Source organism: Hermetia illucens, chromosome 4 (genome assembly GCF_905115235.1).
Source record: "Hermetia illucens chromosome 4, iHerIll2.2.curated.20191125, whole genome shotgun sequence".
Taxonomy (NCBI): domain Eukaryota; kingdom Metazoa; phylum Arthropoda; class Insecta; order Diptera; family Stratiomyidae; genus Hermetia; species Hermetia illucens.
In genome coordinates this window covers 112509072-112527224 of record NC_051852.1, presented here as the reverse complement: position 1 = coordinate 112527224, position 18153 = coordinate 112509072, and the positions used below count along the sequence as shown (strand labels likewise).

At 41.1% G+C, this 18153-nt stretch overlaps 3 protein-coding genes across 6 annotated transcripts; 1 reads left to right on the top strand and 2 right to left on the bottom strand.

Moving 5' to 3' along the window:
• Positions 1-824: 824 nt before the first annotated feature.
• Positions 825-1594, bottom strand: LOC119653773. The gene is made up of 3 exons (XM_038058772.1): positions 1442-1594; positions 1039-1251; positions 825-977 (listed from the first exon to the last, which is right to left on the bottom strand). The coding sequence occupies exons 2-3, from the start codon at positions 1249-1251 to the stop codon at positions 885-887; spliced, it is 306 nt and encodes a 101-aa protein (XP_037914700.1). The 5' UTR covers positions 1442-1594; the 3' UTR covers positions 825-884.
• On the top strand, positions 1530-8663 carry LOC119653770 (putative tRNA pseudouridine synthase Pus10). Of its 4 annotated transcripts, none has more exons than XM_038058766.1 (4): positions 1530-1573; positions 1830-1965; positions 2026-2810; positions 7988-8663. In XM_038058766.1, the coding sequence occupies exons 1-4, from the start codon at positions 1566-1568 to the stop codon at positions 8655-8657; spliced, it is 1599 nt and encodes a 532-aa protein (XP_037914694.1). In that variant the 5' UTR covers positions 1530-1565; the 3' UTR covers positions 8658-8663. The 4 variants fall into 4 exon arrangements, with proteins under 4 accessions (XP_037914694.1, XP_037914696.1, XP_037914697.1 ...); XM_038058768.1 differs by lacking the exon at positions 1530-1573 and adding an exon at positions 1591-1697; XM_038058769.1 differs by lacking the exon at positions 1530-1573 and adding an exon at positions 1591-1703.
• Positions 8664-8719: 56 nt separating this feature from the next.
• Positions 8720-18115, bottom strand: LOC119653772 (probable proteasome subunit beta type-2). Its single transcript, XM_038058771.1, has 3 exons — positions 17932-18115; positions 9133-9358; positions 8720-9073 (listed from the first exon to the last, which is right to left on the bottom strand). The coding sequence occupies exons 1-3, from the start codon at positions 18020-18022 to the stop codon at positions 8776-8778; spliced, it is 615 nt and encodes a 204-aa protein (XP_037914699.1). The 5' UTR covers positions 18023-18115; the 3' UTR covers positions 8720-8775.
• Between the last annotated feature and the right edge of the window lie 38 nt (positions 18116-18153).

Genomic DNA, 18153 nt, shown 5'->3' with positions numbered 1-18153 from the left:
GCTAATAGATGAGAAGGACATATTTGCATTGTTTTGAATTTCTATGATGAACTAGTAAAATCTTAGTAATTTAAATTGTTTATAAATTATTTTCGCCTTGAACGAATTATTGGTTTTCTCCAATTCATTGCGCGCTTTTCAATGCTAGGTTGTAATAGGTGATGTAGTTCTTCGAAAATTTCCCAAGACAAATAGAAATTCTAAAAAGACCTATCTTCTTTCGATCGCAATTCATAACCGAGAGGATGGTATTTTCCAAGTATTCTTCTTTCCTGTTTATCTCATGCACCCAACACTGTCTTTTTCTTTTGTTGCATTGAGGCGCTACTCGTAAAAAGAGCGGTACCTCGTCGTGTGAAATACTCATTTTTTTTAGGTACGAGGTGGTTAGTTAGCCAAGGCTTAAATAAAATTAAATGTGTTGTGAAGATTATTTCCTTTTCTGAAACTGAAGAAGGGGATGGTCGGTCCCCGAAACACTGTGTTTATTTTTTTCATCAAATTCTTAGCCAATACCGGAAATAATCTTGTCAATCCGTTTAATTTTATTTACTCAAAGTTATTGCGAAATATCCGCTGCTAATAAATCTGCTTGTTAGAAAATAATCACAATACTGGATCGCTCAAAAGATATCGCGTTACTTGACAATGCCAAATTGCCGATCACCGGCACGATCTGTGTGTGTGATTTCGTTGGATCAGATTTAAGAAGCACCTTAATAAATCAACTAAGAAAATACCCTTTTACTTTGTTAACCTCCAAAGAAGCTAAGGGAGTTTGTCTACTATGCATTCCGGTTTATCGGAATAATGAGAGCAAACACTCAAATCTTCTACACATTTATTAAACTGCACTCTTCGAAAAGTACAATAATGAACGTAAATTAATAAGCATCAACCCGTGGTGGCGGAGCGTAGTGTTCTTCCTTAGAGCGTTCGCCTTTGAAATATTGTTTATGACGTTCCATGCGCATGGTCTGCAATGGAAATAAACAAATTTTACTAACAAATTTATAATTTGGTCAATTATGTCCTTACGTGGAATCTGTATATTTGTTTGGTCATGCTAACACATTCATGGAAATCAGAAATCAAATCGGCACATTTAGAGCGGCCGCGTTCGATGCCGTACGCTTCCAAGCACTCCATCATTTCCAATTCCAATTTGCCACATTTGTCGTAAGTTTGATGGTTTACTAGACAACCAGTCAAATCGGTAAACGGCGACCGAAAGAATGGAGAGAGGGCCATCTGGAAAAGGATTAAAATATTCAGAAAACGAGATTAATTTAGACCCTGCGGTGCTTCTAGCTATGACGTAACAACGTTTTGTGGCTAATCGCTTCGCTGGTAATAATAAAAAGGGTTTATGGAAAACGACTTTTAAATCGACATAAGGTTTATGTGACCACAAAATCCATAGAAGGTATTATTAGTTTACCTTTTTGGATGTTTTCTGAAATTAAGGACGATTTGCCGATTTGACACTTCGCGTTTGTTGACAGATGTACAGGGCTGGTAGAGCTAGTTGTCAGCGCTGAATATCAGCTAAATCTGGTTGACACATGAACAGGTGACTTGTAGTAATTTTTTAAAGCCTGGTGTCTATGGTCCAGTAGTAGTATGTTTAATAGAAGAATCCAATATCAACTTCCTGATTCCGGATAGTAACATTTGTTTTAGAGCGCTGCTAGATGGTGAAAGTCCGACTTTTGGAAGTTTATATGTTTTATGTGCTGTTTTGTACATTTTTGAGTACCATCTACCGGCCGGTATTGATATCCACTACCATGTGCACCTCTGACATTGGTTTGTTTATAAAATTTTAGGCTTTGCCGGGTTACGATGCTGTCCCAGGAGGTGTTTGATTATTTAAAGGAAGTTGGATGCTGTACAATATGCTGCCTCCGGTTTCTCAAAGTTCGTGGGGACGAGTATATGAATGTAGCTAAAACATTGCAGCGGGTAAATATAAATATTATACATCTTCACCCAATACCATTTAAAAGTCGATATTAATTCCAGCTCGGTCTAAAAGATACGTGTAGCGACGCTGAAAATGGAGAAGAATCAGGACCGACATCTAAGAAGACAAAACCCAATGTGTGCGTGGCCTGCTTGGGTTTCTTCAGTGATGAATTTTTAGCAAAGCTCACCGAAGCATTAACCACTCATCCGCACCTCATTCAATACGAATGCGATGAGTTCGTCCTGGCTATTTCCTTTCCCATTCTACTGAATGTTCGGCAGTTGTCACTTTGGCTGGCCCTGATTGATAAGTTTGGCCAAATGCACGGCTTTGTTAGCAATAAGCAGCCAGACGTTCCTTTGAAGGAAGTTTCCAAAATGGTGATATCTCCGAAGGTGTCTCAAGCTCTCGGCAAAAAATATGGCCAAAATGGCATGATGATCAGCATCTCAATAAACCATGCAGACGAGACAGCCGAGCTGCAGAAACTGACTGAAGTGGACCAGATCCTGTTCAAGACCAACTGTACAAATAACAAAAGCAAGAAGGACAAGAAGGGAACTGTGAACGGAATGACGCGAGGCTATTTCGAGAAAAACTTTCTACCATCAAATATTGACGTAGATATTTATAAGCAGAATATTCCTGTCCCGCCAGCGATTCCAGACAGTTCTATGATTGTGGAGAATATAGCGGTCAGTGGGCCGACGATATTTGTGGCGGGTCGTTATCAGAAGTTTTGTCGAGTGTTGCCTCATACTCCGTGGATACTGAACGGCAAACGAGTAATGGCGGATAGCGTCCAGGAGTTGATTGTTCAATCCGTGGCTCCGTATTTCGAGTAAGTAGTTGTGGTTGGAATGCTTAAAATTTTAAGCACTTTCCAGTCATTGATTGTAAAATTTGTTGTTTACGAAATTTGTTCTTGGATTCAGTTCGCTGGTTATGAAATGTCAGACTTCCACTATCCCTAGATAATGAAATTTTTGATGATACGTGATAGGTATACTTCAGTTCTGATATTTGGGTCAATACAGATTATTATTATTCAATCAAAAGGAGGTGCACCGTGTCCTGATTAACTTCGAAGGTTACATCAATATTCCCATCACGTTGCGAATGGTAACAAATTTAGTATCCTTTGAAGTACTTAGAACTTCATTAATTTTTCTCAATTTAAAGGTTTTTGTGTATTTTTTTTTACTGGATTGAATATGCCAGTGGGTGGGATTTTTACCCACTAAAATCACCCCGACTGAATCACAACCAGGTTGAAGTTAGCTTATTCTAGCTTGGTCTCCCTTCTTTTACAGGCGATGTCCCAAATCGGGTCTTCCTGAATTCTGTCGTTTCACAATTCACTCTGCATCGTTGGGACCATGGAGTTAATCGCATCCCAATCCTCCTGGTAAGCCTGCTTTCTCTGGAAAAGTTTTTCAGTGATAGAATTTGGCCTAGGGTTTTCCCTAGGAATCTCCTTTCTTTCATCCCGGGAAGAATACGAGTGCTGGATCCTTTTAGATTGTCCTGAAGGCGGAACACATCTTTAGGGCTGTTCTTCTGTAGAGGCATCGATTGTTTATTGAATATACGGAACCTTGACTGTCGATCTGAAAGGCCTCTTTGGCTCTCAACAACACGAAGCAGTCTATTAGAGATTACCCGCTCCAAAATTTTCCCCATAGTGTCTATAGGAGGATGGCTTGCCTGGAGGTTTGCCAGTCTTAAGCAGGAGCATGTGCACGCTTCGAACAACTCAGCCAACACCTCCGGTCTAGATTTCACAGCGAACTTAAGGGTCCTATTCTGTTATCCGTCCGGGTTTTTTTTGTAGCCTATTCTAGTCCAGATCTTCAGAAGTATGCATAATTGCATAATTGGTCACCATATTTAAAGACATCATTTCTTGCTGGGGGAATACCCCTTGGAAGATTGCACGTGATCTGTGGCCTCAGTCGTCCCATCATCATTCTATATGCACTCTTCACGGGTTTAAATCCGTCTCAGAGCAGAGCTTCTTAATACATTCCCTGTTGCTTCGCTGAATAGCCAGCTTATTTAATGTTTTTGCGGCCTTCCTTATATGTATGTGTGCCCTTTTTGCACGATCCCCTCTAAGCCCTTCGTCTGGCTCAGTGGTCGGCTGATCGAAAGCTGGCCAATTCCATCAGTTGTTGGGTCTTCTACTGGCGAATGTACCCCTCCTTAACATGGACGCGTCATATGCTATGCTGACGCATTGTGTCACATCGGGAGCTCTTTCCTTACGGACGCCAGTCTTAGCAGGATGACATAGTCGCGTTTCCACGAGAGTTTGCTGGTCCAATGTTTTTGTAGATGAGCCTAATGTCCTTGTTCGTTTCTGGCTCAATGAATACGTTAGTAAACCAAATTGCCATATTTGGGTTGAGGAATAACATGAAGAGTGCCAAGAGGTATTACTCCATCCACAATTCTGTGGCTATAGCAATTGACATGAAATTCAGTGAGAATATGAATCCCCAGGCATGCGGTAAGTAACATTAATCTACAGTGAGTGTAAGGAGAGATGGGGGTTTCATTTCTCCTGTTCACTCCTTTTGAGATTGCTTTAGTTTCGTTATCATCACACCTAATGCTGTGCAAGTGATGGTCTACAGTAGCGGGACAGCAAGAATACGAATACAAACATCCAAGACGAACGGGATTCGAAACTGGAGTAAAGAGATCGAGATGCCAGTGCCCATGCCAGTGGTTGTGCAGGGCGAAGTGAGGGGGCTAGAAAGCGGACACTTATTTCAATGACCCATTTTCAGAAACCCTGTAAAGGAAAAATATGAAAAAATCATGCAGCTACCCCTATACGATGTCTATGCATCAAAATACTTCCATACCGATATCAGTAAAGTTAATAGTAATATATTAGATTATCCACTCAAAATATTCTCTCTTCGATGGAATGTTTCAATTTGCGTGTTGTTCGTATATGACGTGTTGACTATCGATTGAAGACAAGGAGTAATTTTCGGAGAAAATGATCACTCGTCGCCAGCCGTATTGGAAGCTTCCGAACTGGTAGGTTTCTTGGTGATATGAACAGAACATGAGTGGCATTATTGTAATACTCTAGCACGTTGTGTACTATTTGAAATCGACCTTATTATTCGTTACAGTCCCATTGCAGATTGACAACGGATTGATATCGACATATTCCTCCATCATTTTTTATTCGATCACCGACCGCCAGAAGAGTCCAATCTGGCAGATCAACTGCAATCCATCCACGTTACGGGCGCCGGACACGGCCGACTCTTCAGGCGTAACTGGTAGGCCGAAATGAACGTGGATGGCGGGCTATATAAATCCGACGCGGCCAAGAAATTTTTCCAGGAGGCAAAAATAAACAGTGCGATGGTTGAGAGGTAGAGGCTAATGCCTTTTAATCAAGTTGCTCTGGATTCGAATCCCGGTCGTCATGGGTGCTTGTATTCATTTTGTATCTGTCTCGCTGTTGTGAGCTTATCACTTGCACAATATTAAGTGTTATGATAGTGAAATTATTGAAAAATGGAGGAGATTAAATAACAATATCAAAAAAGGACTACACTCCACTAATGAATGAACAGGAAACACTAAAAACAAACCAGGTTGCAGCTGGCTTTCGTCTCAAATTTCATCTATCAAGCTCTACTCATACTTACCAGTAGGTAGCTAGTCCAGCACAGAGCGTGTCAGACATGGCATAGACGAAAGTAATCATACTTACCGGCAAGTTGCGTGTCCTGCATATATACGAACTAGTTGCTGGTAAGTATGAATACCAGCAACTAGCGTTACGTCAGACACAGCTTAGGTATATAGAAGCCAAGAGGACCCGCCTCTCGGTGGCGTATAGCGCGCTGACTACACCTACGCGCCATTGTTCGCGGTGAAATGCGCTTTAGCTCTCCCCACGATTTCGCGAGATCCCTGCACTCATTCTCTACTGCCCTGCGACAATAATAATATTGTTAATATGTTAAGCAACATCCAGTTTGGTGCTATCGTCAGCAGAAATCACTCTTCCTAGATATACAAATTAGTCGGTGCCTTCGATGCTCTGTCCATTAATGCAGATAGGGAGAGTACCATGATCTGTCAGACTGGGAACCTTGGTTTTGTTGATGTTTATCTTTAGTCCAATCATTTGTATTTGTTTTAACTGCATTTTGTTCGTAATTAAGAGTGATAAATGTTTTCATATTCAAAAGGCGATTTTTCAAACGTGTTTTTCTCAAAACGTCGTTCTTCATATTTGGGGGAATTCTAGCTCAAAAAATTATAAGGTATGGTTATCTACGAAATAACCAAGAATATGAGCCGACACTTGGAATGAAATCTTATTTGTAAGGCGGCATTTTTTATATAATTTGCGAAAAAAAATGCTGAAAATCGAAATTTTTTTTAACACCTGGACAATTTTTTATTTTGATTATTTTCAGCTGCATCTTAGAAAATAAGTCAGTGATGGCTTCAGATAAAAGTTGGAGTCGCTGCACGCCTCGGAGTTGGGAAACTCCAGGTACGACCTTCAACGGAATATTGTCGCCTAACTCTTTTACTTTTAGATTAAACCTTTCGAACAAATTTTCAAAAGTTGTTCGGAATATGATCAACATAATGTCCAAATTTGATTGAATTTTAAATAATTCTTCCCGAAAATCTAAAAAAAAAGGCCTTCTAATCTGGTTTCGTCTGTAAGTGCTAAACGAACTGCGCGACTATCTCTGGAAAAAGAGTTTAGTCAGTTTAATTTTCCTCAATAACGAGGCACTTTTTGACTGTGATGCTTTCCTTTCATATAAAAACCCAGAGAAAGTACTTTTACTGTTGTTTGTTTATCAGCGTTTAATATCGATATACAGTAAAGCACTAGAAAAATAGCTTAAATTTCTTAGGCAAAGTGGAAGACCGGCGGCGTGTTGCAAGACTATGACACGGTATTCTTTACGGACGGATCAAAGATGGCCTATGGAGTCGGCGCGGGGGTTTTCTTGAATACACACGGTGTATCCAAGTCGTATGGTCTCCCAGGTTTCACCAGTGTATTCCAGGCGGAAGTACTGGCGATATTGGAAGTCTGTCGATGGCTGGAGTGTGATTCGAGCCTCACGCGTAACATAGCCATTCTGATCGACAGCCAAGCGGCCATCAAGGCCCTGTACTCAACGACGACATCTTTCCCGCTGGTGTGGCAGTGCAGAGACGCGCTCAACCATCTGGGCGGCACGCTCAAGGTCACTCTCCTCTGGGTTCCCGGGCATAGGAACATAGAGCGGAATGAGCGGGCTGACGGATTGGCTAGGCAAGGCTCTGCTCTTGGCAGTCCCTCGGCGGAATACAGTCGGTGTTCGGCTGGCGGCTGTCGGGGCCGAGTCTACTCGCACTACCTAGCCGCCGCGGGCCTGAGATGGCGAAGGCTTACAAGCTGTGCCAAGTCAAGGAGAATTCGGCCCGCTTATAACATAGCCCGATCACGAGAGCTCCTGTGCCAGACGCGTGCAAATGCATTCAAGATTACGGCGGTCTGCACGGGGCACTGGCCCATAGGGGACCATGCCGCTAGGCTCGGTTTACCCTACAATTCGCACTGCCGAAGCTGCGGAGAAGGAAGGGAAACCCTGATGCACTTTGTCTGCGATTGCCCAGCTCTGGCTAGAGTCAGGCTGCGGACACTGGTTAAACCATTCTTTGGGGACCTCAGAGAGATTTCTAGCTGCAGGCTCGGAGAGCTGCTTTCCTTCGTGAATGCTACGGGCTGGCTCTGAAGATCCGAGCCGGGTGGACTCTGCTTCCCTTCCTGCCATAACAACAGTCACGGTCTTAGTAGTTTGTGGCATCAAAACGGCGCACCAAAGCGCTAATTGGGCTCCTCGGAGCGGCCACTGATACCTACCTACCTAGGCAAATCTTAAATCCCGCTCAAACCGTACAATAACACAAATTTAATAGGATACCTAATTTGAGAAACAATCTAATAATAATATTAATAATTTTCAGAGTTCCAGAGAGTAAAGTAATATTTTCATCAAGTGGCCGAGAAGATGTTGATGTTCGTTGCCTTGGTAAAGGACGTCCATTTGTTCTTGAAATTCCCGACTCTAAACGGATAATTCTTCCCCAATCCGTAGCCGAAAATATGGAAATAGAAATCGATCAAACAGAAAAAATTCGCGTGATAAATTTACAAATCGTCCCGCGTGAAGAACTAGTTCACATAAAATTCGGTGAAGAGAAGAAAACGAAAACCTACCGAGCTTTGTGTATTCTCAATGAACCTGCAACTGTTGAGGTTCTTCAGAAGTTAAATATTCCAGAAGGTTTCGAAATTAAACAATGGACACCAATACGAGTTCTGCATCGAAGACCACTTTTGCAACGACCGCGTAGGGTTCATAGTGTTAAGGCTCGAGTAGACCCGAATGATCATAAAATTTTGATTCTGGATATAGTCACCCAGGCAGGCACTTATATAAAGGAACTCGTGCACGGCGATTTCAATCGAACAGATCCGTGCTTTGCTAAACTTATCGGACAAGATATCGATATAGCAGCTTTAGATGTACTAGCAGTGGATTTGGATTGGCCAAAGGACGTGAACAATAGGATAAGCGGACAATGTGAGACCGTTAGAGATAAGAACGAAATAGACGACCTGAATAAATCTTAATTTTTATGAAAACTTTTGGTAATGCTTTATTTCACTTGAAGCAGCGAACGAAAACAGGACGATAAACCAATTTCCATATTTTATTTGTTTATCAATATGCGTACAAAATTCTTTAAACCTAGGCAGCGTAGCCAGCTAGACTTTTCGAAGTTATATCATCCAAGTATCTGATACCCGACTTATCAACTACAGCCACCTTGAAGTTCGGCAAATTTACAATCAACCTCTTTTGAATTTCAACAACGCATTTCTTAAAGACATCGTATGCTTCCTCCTGCGTGATTTTGTCGTGATGGTACCGATCGAAAATACTGGCGCAGAATAGTGCTCCATAACCCTGGCCGGCATAGTTCAGTGACTTGCCGTTGGCTAAGTAGTCAATATAATGCAGTTCTGGACCTTCCTTCTCGTCATATCTGAAAGTTGATTATGTAAATTAGTTGGCCAATGACATTGTACACAGTTGCAGTCTTACCCAGCAACGAAAAGATTTACGTGATAGGGACTGCGGGATCTCAAGTAATCAGCTAAATTCTTCCGTGTATAGTGGGCTGCAGCTTTTGGGCTTAGATCGTAGCCGTTACGCATTTTGTACAGTGCAATGTTTTTCGCAATGTATTCGGTGAATTGAATGGTGTCACCAGCATCCCCAATTGTTGCCATCAGCAAATTGTTGGAGATTTTGTGAATTTTATTTTCATCTGAAAAAAAGAAAAGCCAAGTTTTGAGGTAGGTTGGTCTTAGGTTGAAGTATATAAGTAACATGATAATTACACGAATATAATAAAATAACCCGGTGATGTGGACGATGTCCTTTACATTTATTATAAGTCGATGTTGATGCTTATGTTTTGATAGACAGCTATTTTTACCTGCATTGAAGGCGGCACAGGAAGGTGACTCATTAGTCTATGAATGCAATGGACATTAAAATTAACAAATCATGAAGCATTTTCTTTGCCTTGCTTAAGGGGTTAAATTTTCTTTGTCTTGCGGAAGGGGTTAAATTATTGTATGGTTTAAACGGAACAAAAATGTCAATATAAGCCCTAAATGCTACTAATGAAAGTCATTCTGCAGCGAAATTTTCTAAATATGCTGCTTTCATTTTTTGACGACAATTGCTTTTATAAGTCTTATGATATTTTATGAATGTTTCAAAAAATTAAATTAATGCAAGTTCCAGAAGAATGTGAGCAGCGTGCAATTTTACTTTTTGAAATTCCAGAAAGGATTGTTTTGTTGCTGGTAGGATAAAAATAAATTGTTAGATCAGCTGCTAAGCATTTCTTACTGTCCGGGTTGAGGATTTTTAATCAGCTAAGGGTTCTTAGTAAGTTATTCCAAGCAAATACGTATCTGCATGCTAAATATTGGCTCCTTGACTGGAAAGACAGAGGAACTTGTAAGCGCCCTTCGGAAAAGGCGCATTGATATCTGCGCTCTACAAGAAACTCGACGGCCTGATAAAAATGGCTACAAACTTTTCTGTTTTGGTAGCCTACATACTCAATACGGTGTTGGCATTGCCATTTCAGAGGGTTTCCGTGGCGACATTAAAGAAGTCGAACGATTTGATGACCGACTGATGAAGCTCATTACTATATCAGCTGATCGCACTTCTTCATCAGGTATACACCGCAGGCAGGCCGATCTCATGTCGAGAAAGATGCCTTCTGGCAAATTCTCTATGCAAAGCACTGCAACGTGCCTGCTGATGACTGTATCATCATTGCAGGCGACCTTAATAGTTAGGGGAAAGGGGGAATGCTGTTTAGACTGCGCAATGAGGGTCGCGAGCGTATAGTCGATTTTGCGGACATCCATGACATTGTACTTATGAATACATCGTTCATCAAACGATTGTCACATCTTCATACATTTTATAGGGAACTGAAGAATTTGTTCATCCTCCACTTCCACAAGCATTGCCGACATTTGGAGCAATCCCACCTTTCAGCGAAACTGGTGCTCAGAGGTGACGGTGGGGAAGACGAGGCGGCCAACCTGTCGGGGCCGAAACAAAGCCAAGTGGCCGAAGAGAACTTCCATAGTGGTGACATTGGGAGGCGTTGTATCACATTGGTTTGCCGGCTGTGATGCCATAGACGAATGCTCCAAAGGCCTAATTAGGGCCATACTGGTACCATGGAACCCTGAATTCACATACTTTAGAAGAATTCCTGTTGTATGTGCTCGGTTGTTGCGTTTGGTTACGTTCAAGGGAGCAGACTTTTGCGCCTCGACGTGGTATTGCGGTGTCGTACTCCTTAGTTCGGCAGAGATTTAGGTAGGTCTTGCATCCACCAGTATGAACGCTGTTACACGAACTTATCTGGTATCCTCTTCGACAACACTTAGTGCCAGAAGAACTCGTGCGCTTTGTCCGAAAAGTAAAACTCAAAGTGTGGCGGGTGTATCAAAATCACTTCGTGTCTCTGTTGGTGTTCATCAAGGAAGCGCTCTCTCACCACTTCTCTTTATTCTTGTTATGGACACTGTCACACGGGGCATCCAACGTCCAGCGCCCTATGTACTGCTTTATGCAGATGATGTTTTCCTAAATAATTTCGAGCGACTTGTCCAAAAATGGAATGATCGTCTCCTGCAACACATTCTCAGATTAAATCTGAATAAAACTGAATTTTTGACCAGTGACCTGCCCATAAGTTAAGCTTCATATTGGCTTACCTATAAAATCCTGATTTTACTTTTGCCGAATCACAGAACTGAATAACTAAACCTGGAAGATTTTGATAACACGCGTCCACAGAGGCAACTATTTTCGGAGATTAACGGTTTGCATCAGGCCAGGCAACTATCAAACTTCGCTACCTACAATACTCTGCGCATGCTCTAGAAATGAACCTGTTCACCTGTTCATCTTGGGACATCTTCCAATGTCGTGGTACTTTTGATGCGATTTTTATGTGAATTGAGAATTGCTTCGCATTTTTTTTAAATACTAGCTTCCGCAATGTGTCATTCCATTTTATGTCCAACTTACCTTTTATGATGTAGGGGAGTGCATTTTTGCGATTTTACGGAAACTTTGGTCTATTTCACGAAGGGTAGCGAAACGTTACCAGTTCATTTGGTCATTTTGCGTGATATTGCCAAATATTAGTTTCGATCCATTTTCTGTTAAAAAGTACTGAAAAGTACTTATTTTATTAAACGAGATAAAATGACAAAAGTTACTGAGGTACTAATGATCTTCAAAAGGTACTAAATTTGATAGTTTTGTTACTGAAAGGTCAGCACTGCCAAAAAGTGTGCCGTTATCTGCGAGGAGGATATCCTGCGTACCGGCTTCGGCTTCGCTTGCGATCGAGCTCTCATTTTTCCTTGACAAACTTTTGTGTCCGGATGGTTCAAGTGGTTAAAGCGCTGGATTGTCGTAGCGGAAAGTCTCGGTTCGAATCTCACTGGTGGCAGAGGGATTTGTTATCGTGACTGGATGTCGGATACCAGTCAACATAGCTGTGAATGAATACCTGAGTCAAATCAGGGTAATAATCTCGGGCGACCGCAATGCTGACCACATTGCCTCCTACAGTCTTGAATAAAGGTGCTCCAACACACTTCAAGGCCCTGATCCAATATGGATTATTGCGCCAACGATTATTATTGTTACGAACTTTTAATTATTAATTAAGTGTGGCTTTCCCTTACTATGCTTCAGTGTCGGTCTATGTCACAATTACGCTTGGTTTGTTCGCAACAGGACTGAAATGTGTGAAGGATCATTCCACTTTTTCGGGTCTGTCTAACGCAGAGACATTGCATCAGGCATCAACCGGATATTTCAGATGAATTGAACTGAAAGTTGCAATTTTCCTCCATTGCTCTGTGTCATGTAGCTCAATTCACCGACCGTCCCGAGATTGTGTGTTTAAATGCATGGCATAACCCACAATTGAGTTTCTTTTTAATGCGTGATCTTTCCACTGTCACCGTTTGATCAATACGTTTATAGGCATCTAGTGTGTATGGCGATCCAGTTTGTTATTATTTCAGACCCAACCACCTCGAAGATGATTACATGATTGTAATCATAATCACAGGCATGATTACGATTGTAATGCATTCATGTAATAATGAAATCGTAATCACCGTAATTATAATCATGGTATCATATGAAATCATTATGATTACTATTACGACCGATATTGCTTGTGATTTGTGCAATTGCTAACTGGTTTACAAATATTTTAGCTAATGTTAAGTTAATGATACAATGGGCAGAGTAAGTAACAATTTGTTTAGTTGTTGATTGAACCCAGGGGCACATGAGTCCTGGAGTTATGTAAATTGAAAATAGAATTGTTTTTAAGATTTTGTACTGACATAAGATAAATCCGTTTTGAAAATAACTGAGTCAGTTCGTCTGCCTTTGATGACGAACATAAGTCATTTATTCGAATGAAACTGCAACCATCTGTAGTGACACGATTTTGAGTTTATTAGAAAGAATAAATTTTTTTTTTGCTGAAACGGCCTCTTTGCTGGTATACTTTTTTTTTCGGCTGAAAGAGTCTCAATTCAGAAAAAATACGTATGTGTACATATGTGTATTCCGTCAGTGGTCTGGTGATGTTCAATTTATATGATCATATGTACGTACTGTGTGATCATCTTGTGCAAAATTTGGTTGTGTGTAATAATTGAGAACTCAATCTTAGTCAAAAATGAGGAATTAATTTTTAAATTTTTGGTCATTAGTGGAGTGATTTCAATTGACTAATTGTAAGTTGCACGAAAATCAGTTACTAAAGAATTGGTGTGCAGTTTTGACTGATAACTAACAACTATGTAGATATTGAAGTAAAGAAGTCGCATTAGAATTGAAAGGTTTTGTAATTTTCTTAGGAATTCTGTATGATTAAACATGGATCTTTTTGGACGGCAATATTGGCTGGTGTTTGTGAAGTAATGTTGGAGTCCTGTTGCCGCCTTTGTTTGAAACAGGGTTGCATCTTAAATCAATCATATTATTTTGGGTGCAGAGGTTGTGCCTAGCGGCTGGCTTACGACTGCAAAAACCTGAAATCACCCGGAGTAGATGGCATTTTCCTAGCAATAATCCAGAGAGGCCTAGGAATCATCTTAGAGCCTCTTCTGAGGGTGATAAGGGGGAGCATAGCACTGGGATATATACCAAGGGCATGGAGACGGGCAAAAGTGATCTTTATTCCGAGAGCGGGTAAAAAGGATCATTTTCACCCTAAATCTTTCAGATCAATTTGCCTAACATCGTTCGCACTCAAAACGGTGGAGAAGATCATAGAAAACTATATTAGAAGTAACGTTCTAAAGCGTAATCCCACATCACTGTCAACACGCTTACTGGACAAGACGGTCAACTGAAACTGCTCTACATCAGCTGGCGGATATACTACGGGATTCCATAGAAACAAAAGAAATAGTACTGTTTGCGTTTTTGGATATCGAAGGAGCATTCGACAACACATCGTACACAAGATGCCCTGAGCCGCAAAGGAGTGAGAAACACCCTGGCTTTCTGGATGGGAAAAATGCTAGAAAGGAGGCAAATATTGGGGAATTACGCTAGGGCAAAAATTACTCTGGAAGCCATATGTCGGAAAGCCTCGAGGGCTCTGATAACTCGTAGGTCCATAGGAGGAAAAATGGGGTTGCAGTCCGAAGATACTACTTTGGATATATATTGCAATAGGAAGGCCAGTGATTAACTATGGAGCGGTAATCTGGGCAGAAAGAACCGAACTCAACACACAAGCCAGGGAATTACACAAACTGCAAAGACTGGCTTGTTTGTGTATCAGTGGGGCAATGAGGACGTGCCCAATGGCATCCCTGGGGGTCCTTCTGGGATTAACCCCCTGCCATCTGCACATACAGGGAGGGCAATATTCAGCATGGCCGGAAGTATTAGTGAGGGGGGGAGCTTTCTAGGCGATATCCCGAAATACTGACACCAAGGGATAACATGACAACGAGGTTTCACTTTGATAAGAAGTTTGAAACACGTTGGAGTAACAAGGCAAACTGGGAGAGCGTAGCTGGGACATACGGCTTAAACCAGCCACTGATTACTTGGTACACTGACGGATCCCTCACAGCAGAGGAAGCGGGTGCCGGTGTCATTGGTCCAAAGAAAATGTAGATACGCTAGTATATTCCAGTGGAAACATACACCATAAATAGATGTGCCTCCTTTAATCCCCAAAGGAACTACAGGGGGCACAACATTGCTATTCTCATCGACAACCAAGCAGCGATCAAGGCACTTAGGTCCAACCAGGTGAACTCTAAACCGGTATGGGAATGCCTTGAGAGACTGAATACGCTCGGCTCGTCCAACAGGGTCTGGATACTCTGGGTTCCAGGCCATGCTGGGTTGGAAGGCAATGAGGCAGCGGACGAACTAGCCAAGAAGGGAGCAGGGACGCCTTTACACGAGCCGAGTGGAATCGGAAACGGTTTCATGGCTATCACATGAGAAGAAATGAAGAGGAACGGTTATACTGGACGAGAAATGGAGCAGTCCAGGGTGCTTATTGAGGGATACGAACCCATGCGCACAAAGGATTGTTTAAATCTCCCCAAAAAAAACTCCGAATCACAGTGGGAATTTTCACTGGTCACTGTCGACTAAACTATCACCTAGGTAAGCTAGGGATACCTACGGACACTGCCTGCAGGTTTTGTGCGGAGTGTGATGAAATCTCTATACACGTCCTGGAAGTGTACTTGCGCAAAGTAGGTCGAGGCATCTTGCAGAACACTTAAAACCTGATGCAAAGTTGAAAGATCTGAAAGTAGGGAATATACTAAAATTCACACAATAATGCTTTAAGGACGCGGTGCAACTTTTCTCTTAACAGAATAATGCAAAGGGTAGGGCTGCCACTTTCGATTTTTTAGGCTGTAATTTTTTCAGGATTTATGACCTACAAAATCAAGAGCGGCAACCCTAATTTTTCCAGTCGAAATCTGTTCACGAGCGTAATCATGCCATCCAAACAATATAGGAAATTTTCAAAGATGGCAACCGTGCCCACAAAATCCAATAAAACAATATGAATGTTTGTCTTTCAAATGCACCAAGCAATATTTTGCCATTGCCAATATTGCTCCAAAAAATCTGTCATGGCCTATCGGCGTGTGGTAACCATGATCAGTTCTGTATGTCATTTACACCTGAGTTAAGGAAAACCAGTACATGCGACGGTCGTGGCACACAGGTTGTATAGGCAGCGAGTGAGAATTTTGTTTGTTTAGATTGTGAGCGAGAATTTTATGGACATCTTTATCGTTAATAAAGATTTTTTATAAATGTTCACACAAAGAGATATCTCAAATTTGAGTCTCAACGCCTTCCACGTCCAGGGATAAATTAATGATGCTGCTTGGCTTACTGGTACGTGGATGGTGCTTTCACTGAACTGAACATGGATGGCGGCCTTAAGGCACAAAATCAATTTTAGTGATCATGATAACGAGATTCGACAATTGCGGCTGTTTGCAGTGCAAAAATTCAATTCACCATTTCGGCTTGTTTTGATCATGCTTTTAGATATGTTTATGTCTACAAAATTACAAATTTCAAACAACCATTCATGGTACGCATATAGATGACCCGAAATGGGAATAATGTTGATTGCTTTCAATTTGTGTGCATACACATACAAACATATCTACGAGCACGTGCGTGGCAAGCCGAAATTGTGAATTGGAATGCGCACAAATATACCAATATTCCCAATTAATAAACAAACATACATATATGTGGTGTATTTCGTAAATGGCCATTGTAGTGATGTACGGTTTAGGTGGAAAAATTTGTCTGACATAAACACACTCACATGTCTGTCTGATGTCTTAGACAGACACAGACATTTGTCCGACGCAAGGACAGATGCCTGCCTGTTACAGAGGTTTGCCTGAAGCGAATGAACGTTTATTTGAAACAGACAATCATCTCGAACTCTCAATACACCACGCAATATTCGTGTTGTGCCATTCCGAGGCTAAGGCTAACGCACCAAATTAGATCATTCTAAATCCAGAAATTTAACGCCTCTTATGAAATTACGTATTCCATTCCCTCTAGCGATCCCTTATGAATGGTGAGAAATATCGTTTACTCCACACTATTCAAAGAATCCAACATCCTCAAGTATCGAAAAGCATACTTAGATCATTTCCTTGAACTTCTCTCAGCTGAAAGTGATACAAATATACACTTTATTACTTATTTATAACAAGGAGATAAGGCAATCACATCTGAAAATGCAGGATTATGATTACATGATTAGGTGATTACAATCATAATCACAAGAGCTGATTATGATTAAAATAATGTAATCATAACGTAATTATGATTTTGCCTGACTGCCTGCCTGGGACGCATGAAGATGCACCTCGAAAGTCTGGTTGACAAAGAGCAAAGAGGTTTCCGTTGTGGATGCTCCCATACTGACCACATGAATTCGCTTAGAACCGTTTTACCAGTTTCTCAGCGACTTTAAGAAAACCGCGGAAAATATATCTGAAGTGCTAGCTATTATGAGAGCTACATATGATATACATGTATTGATTAGGTGAAAAGAGTATTATATACACCACCATTTGCGTTTTATTGCTTGCTATTCCAAGCAGTATTTTTACTGTCCTAGGATGTCTAATAGTGGCTGGTCCTAGACCTACATGGAGAAGGATAGTACAAACATTCTTGCCCGAAAAATCTTCAAATGTATGCTAGTTCTCTAGAGATTCCCGTAAAAGTCAAAGTGTGTAGGCTTCACCAGAGCAATACTGTCGAGGCATATAATATTTATTAAGCTCTCGGAAATCTTTGTATCGTATGTAGAGGGCCTCACTTGGCTCTTCCTGTTTAAAGTAGAAATATTTCTTACTTGGGTGATACTCCTCGTCTTTTAGCTCGTTTCTTACGATTCGCAAAATGTGTGATGATGGAATTCAAATAAGTATTCTAATTAGGCTTAAACATTTTTAGAAATGGGTATTCGGAATGTTAAACGATGAAACCTCGATTGTATGACATTCACATCAAGCAAAAATCTCTATTCTCCAAAATGGTGAAGGATGTGTAATTCAGTGTTAAGTGCGTAATAGAGAGCCTTTATCTACCCTAATTAAATATGTCCAATGCAATGGAAGGTAGGAAAAACATTACAAATGCTTATTTTAGCATCTCATTCATATTCAACAGGAACAAATATTATTAGGTTAAGCCACTCTCGTCTATCCAAAGAAATAAACTTACCTTCTTTCATCATAATGATAGAATGAGCCTGGGTGCAGTCCGCAGCTACCATCACAAAATCAGGACCTTTGATTCCCAAGATAGTTTCCATTCTTTTAACAATTTAATCCGCGCCGACAACGAACTAACAAAACCCAAATGTCTCACGGGCGAGAATGACAATTTGTTTTGCGGCAAAATGAATATGAAGTTAGTTGAATATGGTTTGGATAAAGTGAAACG